Here is a 24,082-nt window from a genome sequence, read left to right as displayed (position 1 = left end):
TGGGGAACTGCAGACAGGCAGGAATCAACAAATCAACAATGAGTGGCATATAACAGGAAAATTATATCTCCATTAGTCACTTTTCTACCCTCTAATCAGGCAGACCAGCAGCTACTGTGAGCTGGGGAAGTGGCCCCAGCAAAGAACGAATGCCCCACCCTTCTAAGAGTTTTTTGCAGAAAGCAGTACAGGCAAAAACACCAAATACCGGGGAAAAATGAGAAAATTAATACCCTTAAAAATACCAGTACTGAACAATAACAACAACAAAAAAGCCATAATGCACGATGAAAAGAGAAACAGTAGCCCAAACAAATGAACACTTTGGAGGGTGTCGGCCTGCATCTATACAAATTTTGATAACAAAAAAAAAAAATGTTAAATGTAATTTAAGTGTTAAGTGAAAACAATACAAAGATACAAGAGAAATAAGGAAAATAATGCAAGTACAAACAGCATTACAAAAAGAGATAAACAGAAATATTGCAAACGAAAGGGAAAATAACTGAAAAGAGAAACACATGGAATGTTTTAACAATAGATTTAGTCAGACAGAAAAAAGAATCAGTGAATTAGAGGATAAGATAGTAAAAAATACAAAGTCTGAAGAGCAACAAGAACAGAAGCTCAAGAAAGCTAAACCCAGTTAAATGAAATTATGGGACACCACCAAGAGACCTAACATACACATCATGGGAAATCCAGAAGGTGGTAAGACACAGGAAGGGACGGAAAAAATATGTGAAGAAATAATGACAACAACTTTCTCCAGTCTGATGAAAGACACAAATCTACATATTCAAGAAACTCAAAGAATCTCAAGTTTGATCACTCAAAGAGATCTACATCAAGACACGTCATAGCTAGGCTCTGAAAAAGTAGCCATAAAGACAAAATCCTGAAAGCAGTGACAGAGAAGCAAACAGTCACATACAAAAGATTCCCAATAAGATTAAGTGCTCATTTCTCCTCAGAAATATTGAAGTCCAAATAAGAATGATACATTTAAAGTTCTGGGAAAAAAAAAAAAAAATGTCAACTAAAATGCCATACCACATGAAACTGTCATTCAAGAATGAGAGTTAAATTAAAATAAACCGAGACAAATAGAAGCTGAGAGAGTTCATATCCACCAGACTGATCCTAGAAAAATTACTAATGGAAATTCTGCAGATGGAAGGGAAAAGACACTAGAAAGTAACTCAAAGCCATAGGGAATTGCATGATCAAGTATAAGGGCTACTTATAAGGTATTCATAATTGACAAATCTAAGTGTTTTGACTTTAATGCTTTTTAATAACACATGACTAAAAAGCAAAGATAAAATTAAGTTACACGACACATGAAATAGAAACACATGGTGATAACAACAACAAAATGAAGATGGAAAGAAATGGCACGGGTATAGAATTTCTTGTACGTCACTGAAGTTAAGTTGGTACCAACTTATCATAAACCAAAAAATCAAACTGATTTCTGTTGAGTTGATCCTGGCTGATAGCAACCCTACAGGACAGAGGAGAACTGTGCCATAAGGTTTCCAAGGCTGTAGCTCTTTATCAAAGCAGACTACCACATCTTTCTCCCACAGACTGGCTGGTGTGTTCGAACTGCCAGCCTTTCGGTAAGCAAACAAACTGACTTAACCACTACACACTGAAACTCCTACCAACGTAGCATAGAATGTTACAAATTCAATATGGTAAATGGAATATTCAGGGGAACCACTAAGAAAGTACCTTAAAAGACACAAAATGAGAAAGGAGAAGGAAACCAAAATGTCTCACCATAATAAACCAATAAAACACAGAATCAAGCAGCAGTAAAAGATAAAGACAAAGGAGGTTTAAGACACACAAAAAACAATAGAGTGGCAGAAGAGAGTCATTATTATTGGTAAATACACTGAATATAAATGGAGTAAATTCTCCACTCAGAAGAATGAAAGTGGAAGAAGGAACTTAAAAAACATGATTTAACTCTGTGCTCTTACAAGACACACACATTAACCCAAGAACACAAATAGGTAGAAAGTGAAAGGATGGAAAAAAGCATTCCATGCAAGTGATAACAAAAGGAGATTTGGAGTGAGAATCTCATATCAGACAAACTGAATGTTAAGACAAAATCTGCTAGAAGTGATAAACATGGATAATACGTAGTGACAAAAGGGTCAATCCATCAAGAGGATTTAACAGTCATAAACATATATGCAGCCAACTTCAGAGCACCTAAATAGATAAAGCAAACACTAGTGGGACTGAGGGGAGAAATAGTTAATGCTATAATAATAGTTGGAGACCTCAACATACCACTTCTTTTTTGAACAGAACATCTAGAAAGATCAACAAAGAAACAGACGACCTGAATGACACTATAAATCAACTAGACTTAACGCACATATATAGAACACTTCACACAACAACAGCACAATATACATTCTACTCCAGTGCACATGGATCATTCTCCGAGATACACCACAGGTTAGGTCACAAAGCAAATGTTGATAACTTTAAAAAGATTGACATTACACAAAGTATTTTTTTTGACCACAACAGACGGAAGCTAGAAATCAATAAAAGAAAAAGATTAGAAAATATATAAACATGGAATTTAAACAACACACTATTCATCTACCAACAGGTCAAGGAAGAAATCAAAAGAGAAATGGCAAATTTCTTAGAGTCAAATGAAAATGAAAACACAACACTCCGCAATGTTTAAGATGCAGCAAAGACAATACTCAAAGGAAGACTTATAATAAATGCCTACAAGAAAAAGGAAAGATCTCAAATCAACAGCCTAACTCAACAATTTCAGGAACTAGAAGGAGAAGAGGAAAGTAAGCTTAAATCTATCAGAGGAAAGGAAAGAAAAAGATCAGAGCTGAAACAAATATAATTAAGACAGAAAAACAATAAAGAGAATCAACAAATCCAGAAGTCGGTTCTTTGAAAAGATCAAAAAATTGACAAACCATTAGCTAGACTAACAAAGGAAAAGAGAGAAAGGATGCAAATAACCCAGATAAGAAATGAAAGAGGACATATTACAACTGAACCAATAGAAATAAAGAGAATTATGATACAATATTATGAACAACTATATGGCAACAAACTGGATAACCTAGATGAAATGGGCAAACTCTGAGAAGAACACGACCTGTCCGAACTGACTCCAGAGGAATAGAAAGTCTCAACAGACCCGAAACAAGGAAAGAGATTGAATCAGCAATCAAAAATCTCCCAACAAAAAAAAGGTCCAGGACCAGGTGGCTTCACAGAATTCTACCAAATATTTAGAGAAAAATTGACATCGATCCTGTTTAAACTCTTCCAGAATGTTGAGAAGGAAAGAATAAAACCTAATTCACTCTATGAAGCAAACATAACCCTAACACCAAAACAAGGCAAACATACCACAAGAAAAGAAATTCAAAGGCCAATATCTATTATAAATATAGACACAACCAATCCTCAAAAAATACCAGCAAATAGAATCCAACAGCATATTAAAAGAGTTATACAACATGGTCAAGTCAATTTATTCCAGGAATTCAGGGATGGTTCAACAGTAGAATATCAATCAATGTAATAGGCCACATCAATAGAACAAAGGAAATAAGCCACGTGATCATCTTTACGATGAAGAAAAATCATTTGATAAAATCCAACACTCTTTCTTGATAAAATCCCTCAAGAAGATTGAATTTCCTCAATATGATTCAGGCCATATATAAAAAGTCAACAGGAAACATTATATTTAATGGAGAAAGACTGAGAACTTTCTCCTGGAAGTCGGGAACAAGACAAGGGTGCATGCTCTCACCACTTCTACTCAATATTGTATTAGAAGTCCTAGTCAGTGTAATAAGAAAAGAAAAAGAAAGGAAAATGCTATCCACGTTGGAAAAGAAGTAAAATTCTCTCTATAGTAGATGACATGATCCTATATACAGAAAATCCCAAAGAGTCTGCAAGAAAATTCTAGAGCTAATAGAGGAATCTGGCAAAGTTGCAGGATACAAAAAGAACAAACAAAAATTGGTTGGGTTCCTATAGATCACCAAAGAGAAATCTGAAAAGGAAATTAAGGAAAGGATTCCATTCACACTAGCATCCAAGAGAATAAAATACTTAGGAATAAATTTAGCCAGAGATATGAAGGATTTATACAATGAAAATTATAAAACACTGCTGAAAGAGATTGAAGAAGACTTAAATAAATGGGAAGCTGTCTCATATTCACAGACGGAAAGATTTACTATTGTTAAGATGTCAAGAGTACGACAAGTGATCTATAGATTCAATGCAATCCCAATCAAAACTCCATCAGCCTTCTTTACAGAAATGGAAAAACCAATCTTCAACTTTTTATGGAATGGTAAAAGACCCCAAATAGCTAAAACGATGTTGAAAGAGAGAAACAAAGTAGGAGGACTCACTCTTCTTGATTTTAAAACATATTATAAAGCTATTTTACAGTAATCAAAACAGCCTGGTACTGGTTAACAATAGGCACATAGACAAATGGAAAACAATTGAGAGCCCAGATATGAACCCACACATCTATGATCAAATAATTTTGACAAGGGTGCTATATCCATTTGATGGGAAAAAAGGAAACCAAAACAAATACAAACCCAGTGCCATCGAGTCGATAGCAACTCATAGCGACCCTATAGGACAGGGTAGAACCGCCCCATAGAGTTTCCAAGGAGCTCCTGGTGGATTCGAACTGCCGACCCTTTGATTAGCAGCCGTAGCATTTAACCACTATGCCACCAGGGTGTCCAAGAAAAAAGAGTCTCTTCAAAAATGGCGCTGGGAAAATTGGATTTTCATGTACAGTAAAATAAAAACAAGAGCTATGCCTCACACCATATACAAAAACAAATTCAAAATGGATTAAGGACCTGTCTCAGTTATCTATTGCTGCTATAACAGAAATATCACAAGTGGATGGTTTTAACAAAGAGAAATTTATTTTCTCACAGTTTAGTAGTCTAGAAGTCCAAATTCATGGTGTCAACTCCAGGGAAAGGTTTCCTCTCTCTATTAGCTCTGGAGAAAGATCCTTGTCGTCAATCTCCCCCAGGACTAGGAGCTTCTTTGCGCAACAGCCCCAGGTCCAAGGGACACACTCTGCTCCAGGCACTGCTTTCTTGATGGTATGAGGTCCCCCTCTCTTCTAGCTTCCATCTCCTTTTATCTCTTGAGAGATAAAAGGTGGTGTAGGCCACACCCCAGGGAAACTGCCTTTACATTAGATCAGGGATGTGACCTGGTAAGGTGTTACAATCCCACCCTAATCCTCTTTAACGTAAAACTACAATCACAAAATGGTGGACAACCACAGAATACTGGGAATCACGGCCTAACCAAGTTGATACACACAGTTTTGGGGAGCCATAATTCAATCCATGACAGGACCTAAACGTGGAAACTAATACCATAAAATTCTTAGAAGAAAATGCAGGGCAAGATGATTGCGCCTAGCTTTTATCTAATATAACAACAAAAACACAAAAAACAAAAAGAAAAGAAAAAAGAAATAAATGGGACCTCATAAAAATAAAACTCTTGTTCATCAAAAGACGTTACCAAAAAAGTAACAAGACAAACTCCTGATTGTGACTAAATCTTTGGAAACCATATATCCAATAAGAACCTAATAACCAAAATATATATAAAACTTCAACAACTTAACAACAAAAGACAAATAACCCAATCGTAAAACAGGCAAAAGGCTGGAATAGACACTTCACCAAAGAGGACATTCGAATGGCCACCAAACATAAAAAAGATGCTCAACTTCATTAGCCATCACAGAGATGCACGTCAAAACCACGATGAGATAACATTGTACTCCCACTGGATGGCTAAGATTAAAAAGACAGAAAATAAAACATGTTGGTGAGGATGTGAGGAAATTGAAACCCTTAACCATTGCTGGTGGGAATACAAAATGGTACGACTGTTGTGGAAAACAGGGTGGCATTTCCTCAAAAAACTAAAAATGGAACTACCATGAACAAAAACAAAAACAAACCCAGTGCCGTCCAGTCGATTCCGACTCATAACTACCATAGAACACAGCAAATCCACTCCTAGGTCTATGCCCAAAGACTCCAAAGCAGAGGCTCAAACAGATAGCTGTACGCCAATGCTCATTATACCTCTATTCACTATAGCCAAAAGGCAGAAACAAACTAAATGCCCACCAATGGCTGAATGAATAAACAAAATGTGCTACATACATCCAGTACAGTACAACTCAGCCAGTAAAAGAAATGAAGCCTTAACACATGCTACAATATGGATGGAGCTTGAGGACATCACGCTATCTGAAGTAAGACAATCACAAAAGGACAAATGCTGTATGACCTCACATATACAAAGAGAACAACAGGAAAATGTGTAGAGACCAACATTTATTGGTGGTTATTAGGGGCAGGTGGGAGGGGGAAAGGGGGTTATTGCATATGTACCACTGAGTTTCAGTCTACAGTGATGGAAAAAACACATTGCTTAAGGGTAGGTTTGCACAGCTAATTAATTGCTATCAATAATTTGTACACCTGCAAAAAGTGGAATTGGCAAAACCTGAGTAATAGATATATTTACAAGGATGACAAAGAAAAATAGAGTAGTTGCTGAGGCTGTTGTGTAACACCACACACCTCTGGAATTTGGTTCCTTGGTTTGGAGGTTTAAGGTCATGGTTTCATGGGACATCCCTATTAATTGGCTTAAGAATATGTTTAGGGATTCTGTTCTACCTCCTAGTTCATTTCATAGTGCTTAGGATCTTAAACACTTGCAGGCAGCCAGCCAAGGCACAATAATTGGTCACGATTTGCCTGAAACAACAGAGAAAGAAGAGGAGTCAGGAATAGGAGAAAGAAATAAAAGGTGTGGCTAACTGCCTCAGTGAACAACTGCCTCCTTTGCCACGAGACCAGAAGAACCGGATGGTGCTTGGCTATCATTACTGAAAATTTTGATCAAGGATTCTATTGCAGAATCCTGATCAAAAGGGAGGGAAAGGCAGAATCGAATTTCACCTTCTCACGGAATCCAGTCTTTAGGAGCCATCGAAGCTGGATGAAACCCTGAAACTATTGCCCTGAGACTATTTAAACCTTAAAAATATACTCTGAAATCTTCTTAAAACTAAACAATAGTTTAGCTTAACTAGTAATGATTGCCTGTCTTGAGGGTTATGGTCTTCCAAGATCTATCTATATGGGATCAAACTGACAATAGAAAAATGAAAGATTGCATAAGAACCATAACAGGGAAATGCATTTACATTAATAGGGCAGGAACGACTCAGGAAAGGAGGGAGAGAATGGTTGCACAACTCCGAGAATGTTGGCAATGTCACTGAATTTGATGTGTAGAAATTGTTGGATTGGTGTAGGTTTTGCTGTACATATAAAATAATAAAATAAAATAATCGATAAACAAATTAGAAAGATATTAAAGGAGAAAAAATCCAAAGAATGAATAAATGGATGGTTAAATCCATTGTACATATTTTCTGCTGAAAGGAAAAAAATGGAATAGGCATACAGTCACACACGTAAGGGGAAGACATGTGAGGAAGACAATACAGTGAAATGAACACCAAAGATTTCCTTGCAGACGCAGGAAACTAGCAGAGAGGCGCAGAGAAGGAATTGACATGACTGAAACCCTGATTTGGGCTTTTAACTTCCAGAATCGAAACAAAAAAAAATTTTTGAAGCCACCCACTTGTGGTAATTTTTCTTAAACAGCACTGTTGTTGTTAAGTGCCCTTGAGTCCATTCCTACCCATTGACATCCTATGTACAACAGAATGAAATATTGCCCAGTCCTGCGCCATGCTCACAATCGTTGTTATGCTTGAGAGCATTATTGGTTGCAGCCACTGTTATCAATCCATCTCGTTGAGGGCCTTCCTCTTTTTCACTCACCCTCTCTACTTTAGCAAGCATGATGTCCTTCTTCAGGGACTGGTACTACCTGATAACATGTCCAAAAGTATGTGAGACAAACTCTCCCCATCTTTGCTTCTAATGAGCATTCTGACTGTACTTCTTCCAAAACAGATTTGTTCATTCTTCTGGCAGTCCATGGTGTTTGTATAGTCAATATTCTTGGCCAAAACCGTAATTCAAAGGCATCATCCTTTTTTCTTTCTCATTCATTCTCTAGCTTTCCCATACATATGAGGGGATTGAAAACACCATGGCTTAGGTCAGACACACCTTAGTCTTCAAGGTGACATCTTTTTGTATTTCAGCACTTTAAAGAGGTCTTTTGATTTCTTCACTGCTGCTTCCATGGGTGTGGATTCTGGAGCCAGGTAAATGAAATTCTTCACAACTTCAATATTTTCTCCATTTATCATGACGATGCTTTGGTCTAGTTGTGAAGATTTTTGTTTTCTTTGTGTTGAGGTGTAATCCATACTGAAAGCTGTGGTCTTTGATCTTCATCAGTAAGTTCTTTAAGTTCTCTTCACTTTCAGAAAGCAAGGTTATGTCATCTGCATATTGCAAGTTGTTAATGAGTCTTCCTTCAATCCTGATGCCTCGTTCTTCTTCATATACTCCAGCTTCTCCAATTACTTGCTCAGCATACAGATTGAATAAGTATGACAAAAGGATGCAACCCTGATACACACACATCTTATCTTTAAACCACACAGCGACCCCTGTACTGTTCAAACAACTACCTTTTGGTCGAAGTACAGGTTCCTCACGAACACAATTAAGTGTTCTGGAATTCCCACTCTTTGGAATTTACCCATAATTTGCTCTGATCCACACAGGCAATGCCTTTACCTAGTCAATAACACACAGGTAAACATCTCTGGTTTTCTCTCTTTTCAGCCAAGATCCATCTGACATCAGCAATGATATCTCTGTTACATGTCATATTCTGAATCTGGCTTGAATTCTAGCAGTTCCCTATCGAAGTAGTGCTACAACTGTTTTTGAATCATCTTCAGCCAAATTTTTTAATTAGATATGATATTAATAATATTGTTCCATAATATCTGCATTCTGTTGGATCACTTTTCTTTAGAATGGGCACAAATATGGATCTCTTCTAGTTAGCTGGCCAGGTAACTGTCTTCGAAATTTCCTGGAATAGGTGAGTGAGTACCTCCAGTGCTGCATCTGTTGGCTGAAACATCTTACTTGGTATTCAGTCAATTCCTTCAGGTTGTTTTTCACCAACGCATTCAGGGCAACATGGACTTCTTTCAATACCATTGGTTCTTGATAATATGCTACCTTACTTCTCACCCACCTGAAATTCTGGATGGAAAATTGGGGACCTTTTTTTTTTTTTTTTCAGTTTATCTAGCACAAGCATTTCTAGCTATCAGAGGTAGCACAATGGAGTGGTTAGGGCAACCACATGATGTAATTGCTCCAGCTGAGGCCCAGGCCGGATGAATCCCAACTTTGTTTGTAACGCCTTTTAGTCACAGATGAGTCCTTCAGCATTTAACTTTTGAGAATCTGAGAATTTTCCTTAAAGCTTAATATAAATACATTTCCAGTAAAGATTTTAACCCTTAACATAACAATGTGTGCCATCCGATGCTTTCACTCATTCTGTACTTTAAATTGGACTTCAAACTACCCTGTAAACCCACAGAGTCTGTAATCCCTGCCCCAACATTTCACTTCTCTGGAATCATGGCAGTGATGGAGGAGGGGATTGTATCTCTGAAACGGGGGGTAGGGTAGAAACAGTGAAAGTGGGGAAATAACCAAGACACTTCATGACAGCTCCACATAGGACTAAGGATCACCCTGCCCATAGAATCACTACAGTTATTTGTGATGCAGTCTATAGGAAATTCCACTCACATAGAAATTAGGAGAGAAGCAGAGGTCACTACTGAAGGTTGTTGAGAGACATCCCATTACTGCCAGGTGTGATGTGGGAAGCAGGTGATTCTGGACCTAAGGCCAGGCCATTCCAACAGAGATTTTGACCAACACTGGTCACCCAGCTAGGCCAGGTGGGAGGCACCAGGATCTGGATCTGTTCAAGCCTTAAATCCAAAGGCTGTCAAAAAAAATTCCTAGTTCAAGACAGAAAAGAGATGGTGGCAGTGTCCAGGAAGCCCAACCCAGATCAATGCCAGGAGACTTCTGAAATTCAAATTTTGTGTTAAATCCGACATGTGAATCAGAAGATTAGTTATAGACGGACGAGTAACAAAGAAGACTGAAGAATAGCAAGTGAGGTCTGTGTCAGGTGAACAAAGGCAGTTTGAGATAAAAGTTAAGAGTGGTGGGCATCAGCCAGGAAACTGCCTTGTATTCCATTGTCCAGGGTAGATATTTCTCTCTTTACACGTAGACACTTTTTTGTAACTAAAAATGTGATACATAATAATTATAGAAAACTTTGACAAGTATTCATAGGAGAAAAAAAATCACACAAAGTCCTATATTCAGATATAATTGCTGTTAACAGTTTGAGCCCTTGCCCTCCATTGATCCACGTTATGTTACCATATGACGTTATTCTGCGTGCATAATACATACTCTGCTTTTCTAATCAGCACATTAATATCCTTTTGTTCTACATATTTTAATTTATCCCAAATATAATATTTATATGTTTATTTTTAAATGGCTTCATGATATTCTCTTGTATTAGTGCGTCATAGTGTACCTAAACCAAACCAAACCCGTTACTGTCCAGCAATCCTCATAGCAATCCTACTGGAAAGGATAGAACTGTCCAATAGGGTTTCCAAAGAGCACCTGGTGGATTCGAACAACCAACCTTTTGGTTAGCAGCCGTAGCTCTTCACAGCTATGCCACCAGGGTTTCTAGTGCACCTATCATGTCCCAAATTCATAGCATTTTAGTTGATTCCAGTTTTTTTTCTTTTGTGAATACTGCAGAGCAAGATCATAAATGATGTACAATATTTGTCTCCATCTTTGGTTGCTTTACGGTGCTTTCCCAGAAGCTATGTAACTGGGTGAAAGATATAAACGAACTATTTGCACAATGCAAAATGGTGTTGAAACATCATTAATCATTTACACTCCAGAAAGCACCATGCAAGACTGCCTTTTTTTTCTTGTTGAAGCCTTACCAAGACTGGATATTCTCATTACAGAATAAAGGAGGAAGAAATATCACTTTGTAGATGGGAAAATTAAAACGATAATTTTTCCTTTAATCTCCGCTTTTGATTCTTTATTGAGTGTTGACTTTTTAAAAATAGCTCCTGAGCCATTTGTATAAATTTTTTGTGTGCATGTGCGCATACTGGTGTGTGTGTCTGTGTGTGTGTGTGTGTGTGTGGTCTAAGATATTTAAATGTCTCAAATGACTCACAATCAAGAAAGGGCATCACCATCAGCAAAAACAAAATAGAGTATATGGAGGTTTCTCGTCTAACAAATTGTCAGTACTTATTCAGTGAATATTTTTGAATAATTTAGGATGACCTGTGGTAAATCCCGAAGAGTAACTTTACTAACTCAGGATATTAATGATTTCTTTATCATTATAGAATAATTAACAATTCTCTTTGAAAAAAAAAGAACTGAGTCAAGCTGGGACAATCCTGTTGTACCCCGTGGAATACTGCTTTAACTGTGGCCCCTCCTACATGCTGTTAGATAACAGTTGACCAGGGCAGTTGGGGCATTGCCTTCTTGTTGTTCTGGGGAAAGGAGAATAAAGTAAACAGGCTCTGCTTAGTCAGGACAGTGACAGAAGATGGATCTCAAACATCAGTGTGTGAAACTAAATGATGGTCATTTCATTCCTGTCCTGGGATTTGGAACTTATGCACCACAAGAGGTAAGGATAGGGGTCTTGGAGTTGAAGATTCAAATGAAAATAGCCCCAGGGTGAGTGGGAGCCAACCAGGGTTGTTACGTCCTTGTTCCTCGTTGACTCTGGGGGATTCACTGGAGTCTCAGTTTCACCAGGCTACAGATAATTCATGGTTAAAGAGAGAAGGTAGACAGACAAGCTTCACTCAGTGATTCTGTGCCTGACGTGCGGTCATGTACAGATTATCTGGGCATTGGTATTTCCTCCTATTTCCATCAATGTCACAGCTTGTCAGAAGAGATGAATCTTGGCAGTCAAGAGCATTGTCTGTCAGTTGCCTTGTGTTCAGACTGATTGCAGTGTGAGGGTTTTCTCTGTATAGTTCTATAATCCAAGAAATCTCTCCTCCTACCTAGGAGACACTGGGTTTTTACCTAGGAGACATGATGTACAGCAATCTTTGAGGTAATCATCTCGGAAATGACGGTGTCTGAGGAATTGTGGGGGATAATTTCAGTTTTGGTGCTGAGCACCAGGTGATAAATGGTGCCCCTGGACTGAGTTGAGTTTTACTCATATGTCCCTCACGGCTGAGAAATTCATCCTGCAAGAAAAAAGGACACCTTTTTAGGGGAAATGTTACAGTACTTAAAAGACCAATCTTCTATTCTTGGTCCTTGTTACTATACCTTAGATTTGAAGCAAATAGGTGGAGTTGGTCCCCTCACAGAAGAGGAAGCAAAGGGAACAAGTCACTAGACTGGAAACCAGATAATCCACATTCCAGATTTGTTTTTTAGACTACTTGGCTGTGTGACAAGGACTAGTGAGTGAACAGCCCTGGTGGCACAGTAGTTAATAGCTCAACCTCTAACCAGAGAGTCAGCAGTTGGAATCCACCAGCTGGTCCCTGGAAACCCAATAGGGAAGTTCTACTCTGTCCTATAGGGTCACTCTGAGTCACAATCAAATCGACAGCAGTGGGCTTTTTTTTTTTTCCTCACCTGTAATATGGAAGGAAATATCTAAGAGACATTATAAAAGACAAGTGACAGGTATTGTCTATTAGTAGTGCAAAGGAGGATGAGGGAGAAGTTCAAGGAGAGCCCTGAGGCTTCAGACTTGGTAACTTTCTCATGCTGGTACACTTAAAGAGGGAGCATGGCTGGGGGCCGTCAGAGGGCAGTAAGGACTGAGTATCTAGTTCCTGGTGATGAGGTTGAGAAACAAAGCTTCCGAAATACTAAAAGAGTCATGAAATGTATTTTTTCTTTTTCTTTTATCATGTGCACTCTGAAATCGGTGTCCAATTTTTAGCAAATAAACCAATAGTTTTACATTTACCACTATGATTACATCTTCCCTAATTTAATTGGCCTTGGCTGACACCCTACTTTACTAATCCCTTATGTGTACAGTTAATTTCTTATTTATAAACCTATATTCTACACTACACACTTTACACCTAATATGGACATCTGTTGGCACAATGGTTAAGAGCTCAGGCTGCTAACCAAATGATCCGCAGTTCAAATCCACCAACCGCTCCTTGGAAACCCTATGGGGCAGTTCTACTCTGTCCTATAGGGTCACTATGAGTCAGAATAGACTTGACAGTAATCGGTTTTTTATACAAATAGAGTGGATGTGTACAAAAGAATTAACAGGAGACTACTATCCTTGGAAAGTTTTTCTTTCAAGGTTGGCCCTGAATGGCATCCAGAAATAAGATTTCAGGAGGAATGTCATCATTCTCTGCTTGATAAGGCTATTTGTGTCTAAACTGCTTGCAAAAACAATGAGGTTTAGGATGAATAGCTGCTTTCTTTCTGGTTTTTGCATTTTGGTGTGTGCTAGAGTTGCCTGATGAGGGTCCGTGCCCTGGGGCAGTTGAGCCAAAGAAACTGTACTCCAAGTCAGAAAGAGTGAGAAAGTTTACTTAGGAGGTGTCCACCACCAGGCATCTGACAATGACACAGACTATCTCTATGAAGTATTACTCTATGGAGTAATGTAAAAAAAAAACTTCCATTAGAGCTTATATAGGATTTTTACAAGGGTTAGAAGTGTCTTTACAGCACACACATGGCATAGCCAAGGGAGTTCTTCATTACAAAATAATGACAAGAGACTCTTTATCAGACTAAAGAGATACATGTAAGACATCACTTTATCAGGCTAAAGATATTCATGTCAGACACCTGGGGCTTAAGTCACAGGTGGTTAGACAGAACAAAACAAAGTTTTCAGCATCAGTTCAAAACAAAGAACAAACTTATTTGCATCAGATCAAAAAAGTCATTAACGGAGGTATGTGGAAAGGAGAAGGTAGGCAGAGGAAGGAGAAAAATTAGAGGTTCATCATGGCGTTAGTTAAGTCAAGCTTTCAGTCGCCCATTTTAAAAAGGAGAAGGCACGCTGGAGAGTATTAGGGCCACGCTAGGTAAAGAGGGCCTATGTGACCAGCCCCCACATTCCCCACATCTTAGCAAAATTCCACCCTGGAGGAATCAAGTATATTCTGTGTGACTCCACTACAAACTCTTGGAAGCTCGTGCGTGTTTTCCTCTATACAACCGCCTATACACCTTCCTCCTTTGCTGATTTTGCCTTGTGTCACTTCACTCTAATAAATCATATCCATGAAAACAGCCATACGCTGCAAATTATTTAGCCAATCCCTCACCTAGCTGTGGCCTTGAGACTTCCAATGCCAGTGAAAAACCACCCCAGTTTTCTTGAACTGAAGGAATTCCTGGGATGCCCACTTTCATTTCTAAAAGTAGAAAAGTTCCAAGCAAACCGGTGGGTACCTTACATGCGGAACTAACACAAGATCTGAGGGAATAGTTCATTCTGGTGAAGGTCAGTGTTTGTGGCAACAACAACCTCTCAGTTGAGTAGATACCTGAATACTATCTTTTGTTTTCCCTTAGGTACCTAAGAGTGAAGCTGAGGAGGCAACCAAACTAGCTATTGATGCTGGGTTTCGTCATATTGATTCAGCTTATCTGTACGAAAATGAAGACAAAGTTGGACAAGCCATCCGAAGCAAGATTGCTGATGGCATTGTGAAGAGAGAAGACATATTCTACACTTCAAAGGTGAAATGTCTATGATGTTTGTGTGACTATTTATGAAGTGAGTGTATGGAAATTGGTTGAGTGGTTTGCTGAACTATGCATAGTAAGAAAAATTTTATTCACACATACTAATGTACTAACACTAGTATCAACAGAGGAGAGAGGTGATGAATTTCTAATCATTCTTATGCTCAGTTTTTATGATTTTAAAGTATTTTATTTTCTGAGCCTCAGCCTAAAGCACTGTGATTTTGCATGGATGATAGAATCACACAGATCTGTGACTCTTCTCTCATAGGATTGAGTTAGACAAAACTTGTGAAATTGCTTTGTATACTCTATTAAACATAATTCAGATGATGGATGTACTTGTTACTTGATAATGATTTTTATCTCTCCAGTCATTTCCTTCTATTGTTTAGCAGTTCTACTGACAGTACACTCAAACTGATAACAGCGTTTATACGAGTAGGTCATATAAAAGGAAGCCCAAGAAAAAAGGGAATTTTTGCCCCTGCAGTCACCTAGTTTTCAACCAGTAGAAAAATATCTAAGTATTAGGAGCAGCCATACAATAACTTTCCAGTAGGTGAGTACTGCAGTTCTTGCAAAGTGGGTATAGGCCACCTCCTTACATATTACCTGCAATGGGACCCTCCCAGCTCAGTTATTTTTCGGTGTTCTCCACTGTATTCAATACATGTAAGTAATCTCATTCATTTAAGCTGTTTATAGGGCAGGGCTTCTATCTCTTTTAGATATATTCATCATTTTTCTCTATTACGTTTCAAAATGAAACCCACATATTTTAAGTTATCACAATAAATGACTGAGAGTCTGGAAAAACCCTGAATATTACATCTATTCCTACTGATTACAGTCCAGGTTCACATTTGCTCAGTCTACATTAACGATTCAAATTTAGCTTAATATCAGTGATATTGGCAAATAAATTTCAACTTTGAATTTGCTAAACAAGTCACAATCCCTGTGTCATCTGTTTCTACATCTCTTCATTAAATTGCCTAAAGTACTAATCAAACACAACTCCCTTCTTAATCTCTGCAGCTCTGGGTCACTTTCCTTCGACCAGAGTTGGTTCGGCCAGCCTTGGAAAAGTCACTGAAAAAGCTTCAGCTGGACTATGTTGATCTCTACATTATTCACTTCCCAATGGCTCTGAAGGTTAGAAATTTGCGTAAATAACCTATTTCATTTTCACTGTCAGTATGACCATCGTCTTGCATGGATGTTGAATTAAGTTTTTCTTTGGAGGGCATATGGATTATTATACTGGGAAAGGATCCAAAACAATAATTCACTTTTCTGGATGGGCCCTGTTTAGTTCATGAGCCTACCCTTAGCCATTGTGTGTTTAGAAGGATAAGGAACTCTGATTGTACAGTTATAGCTCTGTCTGGATTTATATTGCACTCCATTGTTATGAAAATTAAGGTCATGTGACTTATTCCCTCTCCAGGTAAAAGAGAAGCATTTGATAAAAAAACAAAATATCTTGGGCAGACAAAAGTAACATAAGTCAAATACTAGTCGCCATTACTACATAGGAAAGTGACATCTATTAAAGCATAAAGTAGATAAAGGATTATAGAGAGGCTGTCTCTCAAAAGACATTCCTAACAACTCTAGACATAAAACACTTTGCAAATCTTAACATTTGGAGAGTTGTTCCCCCTACCTTATGGAAGCTTAGTGTCCCAGGCATACATGTACCTCACGGCATGGCTTAGAGAGAGTATTTTGTGATATCACTATAATGACTGCTTCTATTCCAGCCTGGAGAGGAGCTGCTACCAAAAGATGAACATGGGAAACTAATATTTGACACAGTGGATCTCTGTGCCACATGGGAGGTGAGTGCTTGGAGCAGACAGCAAAGATGAGAAAGCCAGGAGAAGGGGAACCTGGTTCACATCTTGCACCTATGTGAATTTAAGAAAACACGTATGTAGTCCTCAATCTCACTTTTCTCTTCTTTACCATCAGAAATTGGACAAATGATCTCAAAGTTCACTTGGAGTTCTAGAATTCTACTTATTCCTTTAAGAGCATCTTCCGGGTCATAGCAGAGTGTGACCTTCCTTCTGAAAGGACGGTGACACAATCCTAAGGTTATTGGCACTATAAGTCAGTAAAGCTACTCCTGGAGGGTAAAAGGAGAAAATGTTTCTATCTTATCTAGTAGGATACAGTATATTGAATGATAAATAAAGATTATTTATATAACCATTTTCACTAATCATATGTTCCTAAGACTGATGGAGCCAAGTTTCAGAAAGGTGTAGATATTTGAAAAATCAAGTACAGTCCTATCTCTAACATAAAGCTCCCCTGGAAATGAGTGCAAGATATACGTAGATTTCATGGCCTTTTTCACAATCTTTGAGGGCCTGAAATTAAATTTTTCTAAAATTTCTTTTCTTTAGTAAATATGAATCCTGAAATATATATTAATGTACTTTCATTAATAAGCTTAATCAACCAGAACAACATGCGATGTTAACTCAGTAACTCCCAATACCTTACTCTCCCTGTAGTGCCCCGTGCTCTGCATCTGACAAATGACTCTCTTCGCCTGTCATGGCAGGAAATGAGAACTCTGCCCCACAGGTTTCCTCATCGCTCTGACTCCCTGCCTGGTGCCCGGCTTAGAATTTGGTGTGTTGTGTGATGTGTTCATTTATGTTTTACCATTTCTCTACCTACTTCCTTCTGAAATCTAGCTGAAGACATTCTAACAATCTTGCTATGTTTTATCTACCTTATATAGACTTAGGATTATGATATTCATCTATTAACAAAAAATTTATGAAGAAAATATTGTGGGGGTGGTGACATAATGAAGCAATATACCTGCTCTTGTAGCTCATGTATCTAAATGAGAGGAGATGAATAAAAGGTAACCACAAAAAGATAAAAAAGTAAACAGTTAACTGTATGATTTGGCAGATGGTGATAAGTTCAGGGGAAAAAATAAAGCTGTTATGGTTAGAGGAGTGGAGAGTGTTGTGGGGGAAGTGGATGGGTGTGGGTATTTATGAAATAAAGTTTTCTAAGGGAAAGCTTCATTGATATGAGGACAAAAGAACCCAGGTCTGTAGTAAGGTGTGACTCATGGGATTTCTAGGGGAAGAGTGTCTAGGCAGAGAAGGCAGCCAGTGAACTGCCCTTTATGAGGTAGAGTGTTTTCGTGTCCAAGGAAAATCAGGTCTCTCATGAAGCTGAAAGAGAAAAGAGAGAGAAGAGATGAGCTCTGAGGGCAAAGGAGCTCAGATCACGGCAGGCCTCATAAGAATGACTTTGGCTTTGACTCAGCATGAACTTGAAAGCCATTAGAGGAGTTTTATCTGATGTACTTTATAAAAGAGTCATTCTGTATTTGCACTGAGATGCTTGCCACATATGCCTATTGAAATTTAAATTAAATAAAAATCAAAAAAAATTAAAATTCAGTTCCTCAGTCACATATTTCAATAGCTCAATAGCAACATGGGGCTAGTGGCTACCAAATTGTACTGTGTGCTGTTTCTGTTAGGTGCTGTAGAGTTGGTTCCCACTCATAGTGACCTTATGTACAACAGAACAAAACACTGCCCAGTCCTGAGCCAGCCTCACAATTTTTGCTTTGTTTGAACCCATTGATGTAGGCACTGTGTCAATTCATCACATCGAGTGTCTTCCTCTTCTTTGCTGACCATTTGTTTACCAAGTGTGATGTCTTTCTCTGGGGACTGGTCCTCTCTGATGACATATCTCCAAAGCACATGAGACAAAGTCTCACCATCCTCACTTCTAAGGGGCATTCTGGCTGTACTTCTGTACAGTGTAGACGTACACTATTTATATCATCACAGGAAGCTCTACTGGATAGCATGTATCCAAACGCTGTGTGCATGATAAACTGCAGGGGTTAAGAGTGGAATTAGAAAAGCCATGTAGGAAGTTCATAAAATAATCCAGAGGAGAAATGATGGGATAAAACTGTGAAAGTTGTAAGATCCATTCTGAATCTATTCTGAGAGCGGAGATGACATGATGCTTTGGTGGACTGAAGGAAGTGTGTGAGACAGAGACAGCACTAGTCTGAGTCTGAGGTCCTTGTCCTGAACAAATTGCTAGTGGTGTTTGCTTTGAATGAAACAAAGACTGCAGGAGGAACAGATTGGGAGGAAGACTGGAAGCTCAGTTTTTGACTTGTTCACTTTCTGATGACTAATCAGACATTTATAGGATGATTGAGCAAGCAGTTGAATCTGGGAGTCTATTATATGGGTACTGGAGTAATTCTAGGACAGAGATATCAATTTGTAAGACTTAGTCATGTAGATAGTATTTAAAATCATAAATATAAATAGATTATTTGGGAGTGAGATGAGATAAAAGAAGCGGTGAGGTCTAAGGACTGAGCTCTGGAACTCTTAAGTATTAGAGGCCAGGCAGATGATGAGACTCTTGCAAGGAGAGCAGCCTGGGAAGGAAGAAGAGACTCAAGAGAGATCAGTGTTTAAAAGCCACATGAAAAAAATGTCTCAAGGAACTAGAGGAATCCCGGCAGTCATGGTCCCCAAACCTTCTGTTGGCCCAGGACAGGAACCATTCCCGAAGAAAACTCATCAGACATGGAAGGGACGGGACAGTGGGGAGGAGAGAGATGCTGATGAAGAGTGAGCTATTTGTATCAGGTGGACACTTGAGACTGTGCTGGCATCTCCTGTCTGGAGGGGGGATGGGAGGATAGAGAGAGTTGGAAGCTGGCAAAATTGTCACGAAAGGAGAGACCGGAAGGGCTGACTCCTTAGAGGGAGAGGAAGTGGGACTATGGAGTAAGGTATATGTATATAAACTTATATGTGACAGTCTGACTTGATTTGTAAACGTTCACTTGAAGCTCAATAAAAGTTTAAAAAAAATGTCTCAAGGAAAAAGTTAATCGACTGTGTCTAACTCTGCTGCTGAGCCAAAGGCAATATGCACAACTGGCTTTAGAAATTCGTGACCCTGACTAGGGGTGTTTTGATAGATTAGCCGGGAGGGGAGCCTCATTGGAATATGACACAGAAAAAGAGTAGAAAAAATTGAGGGCATAGTACCATACTGACTACTATTTTCCTAAGAATGAAATACTAATTTCATTTTTGTTGTCCTCCAATTTTCTCTATATTTTGCACTTCATGACAATCAATGCCAGCCAGTTTTGTGGTCATTTTTAGAAAGTTGTTTCTATTAACGGGGCTCTGTATCCCATTTTTTCTATGGCCAAATCTCCAGGCCTTGGAGAAGTGTAAGGATGCAGGGTTGGCCAAGTCCATTGGAGTGTCCAACTTTAACTGCAGGCAGCTAGAGATGATCCTGAACAAGCCAGGGCTCAAGTACAAGCCTGTCTGCAACCAGGTGAGCCTCCTCTGCCCACCAGGGCTTTCTCTGCTTTCTGTTCTTCACATCTTTTTTTCTGTAATTATGTCTAATATCCTCTTCTCCTGTTCATCTCACCTTTTTGAACCAGAAGTTTCAAGATAGTAGGACCTCTGTCTAGTAGGGCATTGATAGGATCAAACAGTTGTAAAGAGTTTTATGGTTTGGATGCCTGAATTCTTTTTCTTAATATGTCTATTTTCAGAGGTCTTAACCTATAAAGCACACACACACACAAACAATAACCAGAAACTATTAAAGTCCTCTGGGTTAAAGGGATGAAGTTACTAGTTCAGATCAAGGTAAGATCAAGGAAATCAACTCTAAGGAACATTCAGCAATACGGTGGGGTAGAGCTAGGAACTGACTTAATCTTGATCTTGTTCCCCTTGACTTCCAGTTTTCTGTTTTTCCAGACACTTGCCACATACATACCTGTCTTTGCTGTCTAGTGCTGCTGTAACAGAAATACCACAAATGAATAGCCATAAAGAACAGAAATTTATTTTCTCACAGTTCAGGAAGCTCCAAAGAAGTTGAAATTCAGATCATGCCTCTAGGGACGAGCCTTCCCTGTCTATTTCAGCTTCTAGTACCTGCTGTAATTCTTGATGTTCCTGGCCCTGTGGATGCATCCGTCTCTGTTATCTGCCTTTGTCTTCCCTCTTGGTGTGTCTGTGCCTATTTTGACCTTTTGTAACACAGAAATGATTATGCTTAGGATCCACCCTATACTGCAAGAGTCTCATTAACATAATAAATGGAAACCCCAATTTTCTAAACAAGACCATATTTATAAGTACAACCTTTAGGTTTCCAACACATATTTTGGGGGGACACAATTCAATCCATAACAAGACCTCAGCATACATCTCAAAGGATGAAAATATTCCCTCAGACGCTCACATTTCGTTACTGTTTCTAAGCAGATTGATGATAATTTTCTAGTATAAAATATCCACTCAATATTCAAATTTCCCCATTTTTTTCTAAAAATCTTATACATTATTTGTTTTAATTGGGGTCCAATAATGGCTCACATATTACTTTTCACTATTTTTCTCAAGCTTTTTTAATCTGCAACAGTCTCTCAGCTCTTTTGTATCCCATAATATCCAAAAGGGGTTATTATCAAATATTCTGGATTTACCAGATTATTGCCTTGTGATATTAGGTAACTTGCTTCTCCAGTCCCAGTTTCTGTAAACTAGAAGTTAGAGCTGAAGACTTAATTAGGTTCAAGTTAGACGTTTTTGGCAATAAAATCTCATAAGGTTGTTGTGTCTTTCAAATTGCACCCTACTAGGAGAAAGTGTGCGTGGAAACCCTTATGGCATAGTGGTTAAGAGCTATGGCTGCTAACTAAAAGGTCGGCAGTTCGAATCCTCCAGACACTCCTTGGAAACCCTATGGAGCTGTTCTACTCTGTCCTCTATGAGTCGCAATTGACTGCAAAGCAATGGGTTTGATTTTGGTTTTAGGAAGCACATGTTGACAGATGGTCCCACTATTAGTGATGTTAGATTTCATCACTTGGTTAAGCATGTGTGTAGCCAGATCTCTTCTTTGTAAACATATGTTTTCCTTTTGCAATTAGCTAATAATATGCTGGTTCATAACTTGGCATCAAGGAAAATAATGTTCCCAACAAATTTACACTTAATGGTGTAGTGTCCGTTGAGGATTTTTGCTTAAATCAGTTATTTTGATTAGATCTGTAAATAATGATTTTCTATTTTTCTCATTCTTTGGACTTTCTTACTTGATATTTTTCTATAAAACAGGGATATTTTCTATCAACTCAGATAAACTACAATTGTAATTCTTACCCTTTAATTATCAATATTCAGAGAAAGCAATTACTGTGGTTATCATCTTCAGTAGCAACAAATTGTCCTCAGTCTCTTCTTCTCTCTCTTGCTCTCGCTGTCACTCTTTTTCTCTCTCTTTCTCTACCTTTCTGTCTGTCTGCCATTCATATGAATTTAGAGTTTTGTTTCTCTTCAATGTGTTAGGAATTACTTTATTCTTTATTCCTCTTGATGCTCAAATCTACCCACCAAAGTTTTTTCCTTTGTCTTTCAAACATGCTCTTGTAAGTCTTTGAGTACTTTCATGCTTCTGGCACAATTTGATGTCCACAGCTAAAAAGATCTTTCCTCTCTCAGATCCATTATTACCCTTCTCTCTTGTCTTGGAAATCTACAGGTGGAATGTCACCCTTATCTCAACCAGAGCAAATTGCTGGATTTCTGCAAGTCGAAAGATATTGTTCTGGTTGCCTACAGTGCTCTGGGATCCCACCGAGACAAAAAGTGGTAATGAGGAAAACTGGGAGATCATCCAAAACACCATTACTGAAGAAATCTTTTTATTTATACCATATCCTATATCCTGGTGTTAAATCTCAACTGCTTGGGGAAAAGTAGGGGGAGCAACTTCAGAAGTACTTCTTTATAATCCCACTACCCAACCCAAGACTTGTGCATTATACGTCTGGTTATAGATAGTTAAATTAAAAAAGTATCTGAGAATGAAAACAAAATTTAAAACAATACTAAAAACTTATTATTCTATTAATGATTTGAGGATAAAACAGACTAATCTGCATGTTCCAAAAAATGCCGTAGCACTGGAGCTAACGTAGTCAGAGAGGAATGAAGAGAGTCCCAGAAGTGCAGGTGGTTTCAGCCCGTTTCCTAGAGGTTCACTACAAGTCTTTTGAGATCCTTTCTCCTCTGAAATGTCAGTTTACTTTAAAAGACTAATGTTGCAGTGTTTCAGCAAAGGAAAGGTGGAGGAGGGGGTCCATGCCTCCTGAGGGGCTGCAGATAGCAGGGCTGGGTGTCTATTTGTCTGGAACATGGGCTAAGGACTCAGGTTGTTAGTTTACACCTAAATCTAAAGAAGCGACCTAGTTCATTACCTCTAAGGGCTAGATTACTGATTAAATTAAACTATGTCCTGTGAGACTCAGGCATTCGGCCATATTCTCCTGGCTTGGCATATGTGTCTCTAATTTGTAGTTTCCACATCAATAATACATGTCTACATTAAAATCTATACATAATTAAAAAACTGAGACAAAAGACATCAGCCCAAGTCATGACTGTGACACTTTTTAAACGATTAACATGTTTCAAGCAATATCTTCCATAAGATGCAGTTATGTCTAAAATCAGGAAAATAATAATTAACTCCCAGGTCTATGAGGACAGAAAGAAATTACCATTCTAAAACATCTGGAAACTTCTGTACAAATGTTACACACTATGACTAAGGATGAGAATGAACAGTTCCCATTTTGGGCCTACTCAGTTTTCACCAATATCTTAGAAAAATTAGAATTAAAAACTATCCAAGCCTTCCCACTTCTCTTCCCACTCTCCTGCCCCTTCTCTAGGGCTATATCCAGAGGAAAAAACAGCCAATGAGAAGGAAAGGAGGAAATCCAAGGACCTAGGACCATTGTTTCCAAACTAAACCTATTGCTATCCAGTCGATTCCAACAATTACAGCCCTCCAGGAGAAAGTAAAATTGTCCCATAGTGTTTCCAAGGCTGTGAATTTTCAGGGAAGCAGACTGCCACATCTTTTTCCCAAAGAGTGGCTTAGAACCACCAGCCTTCTGATTAGGAACTGAGCACTTTAACCACTGTGCAACCAGGGCTCTTTCTTTCAAACTCAAGAGAGCATCAAAATGGCCTGGAAGGCTTTTTGAAACACAGAATGCTGAATCCCCTTCA

General features: G+C 38.5%; 1 protein-coding gene across 3 annotated transcripts in view; it reads left to right on the top strand.

Annotated features, from left to right (window-relative positions):
- Positions 1 to 11,702: 11,702 nt before the first annotated feature.
- The window catches only part of LOC100660482 (aldo-keto reductase family 1 member C1-like), a 35,452-nt gene continuing 23,072 nt past the window's right edge, over positions 11,703 to 24,082 (top strand). The window contains exons 1-6 of one of the 3 annotated variants that reach the window (XM_003410750.3): positions 11,704 to 11,844; positions 14,757 to 14,924; positions 15,972 to 16,088; positions 16,700 to 16,777; positions 20,193 to 20,315; positions 22,545 to 22,654. In XM_003410750.3, coding sequence (XP_003410798.2) covers positions 11,761 to 11,844; positions 14,757 to 14,924; positions 15,972 to 16,088; positions 16,700 to 16,777; positions 20,193 to 20,315; positions 22,545 to 22,654 — 680 coding nt within the window. In that variant the 5' untranslated portion in view covers positions 11,704 to 11,760. Of the gene's footprint in view, positions 11,845 to 14,756; positions 14,925 to 15,971; positions 16,089 to 16,699; positions 16,778 to 17,461; positions 17,644 to 20,192; positions 20,316 to 22,544; positions 22,655 to 24,082 lie in introns of those variants that run through there. The other 2 variants (XM_064284819.1, XM_064284820.1) reach the window with 2 other exon arrangements.

The sequence above is a fragment of the Loxodonta africana genome, chromosome 4 (assembly GCF_030014295.1).
Source record: "Loxodonta africana isolate mLoxAfr1 chromosome 4, mLoxAfr1.hap2, whole genome shotgun sequence".
NCBI lineage: Eukaryota > Metazoa > Chordata > Mammalia > Proboscidea > Elephantidae > Loxodonta > Loxodonta africana.
This window is presented reverse-complemented; position numbering and strand designations above follow the sequence as displayed.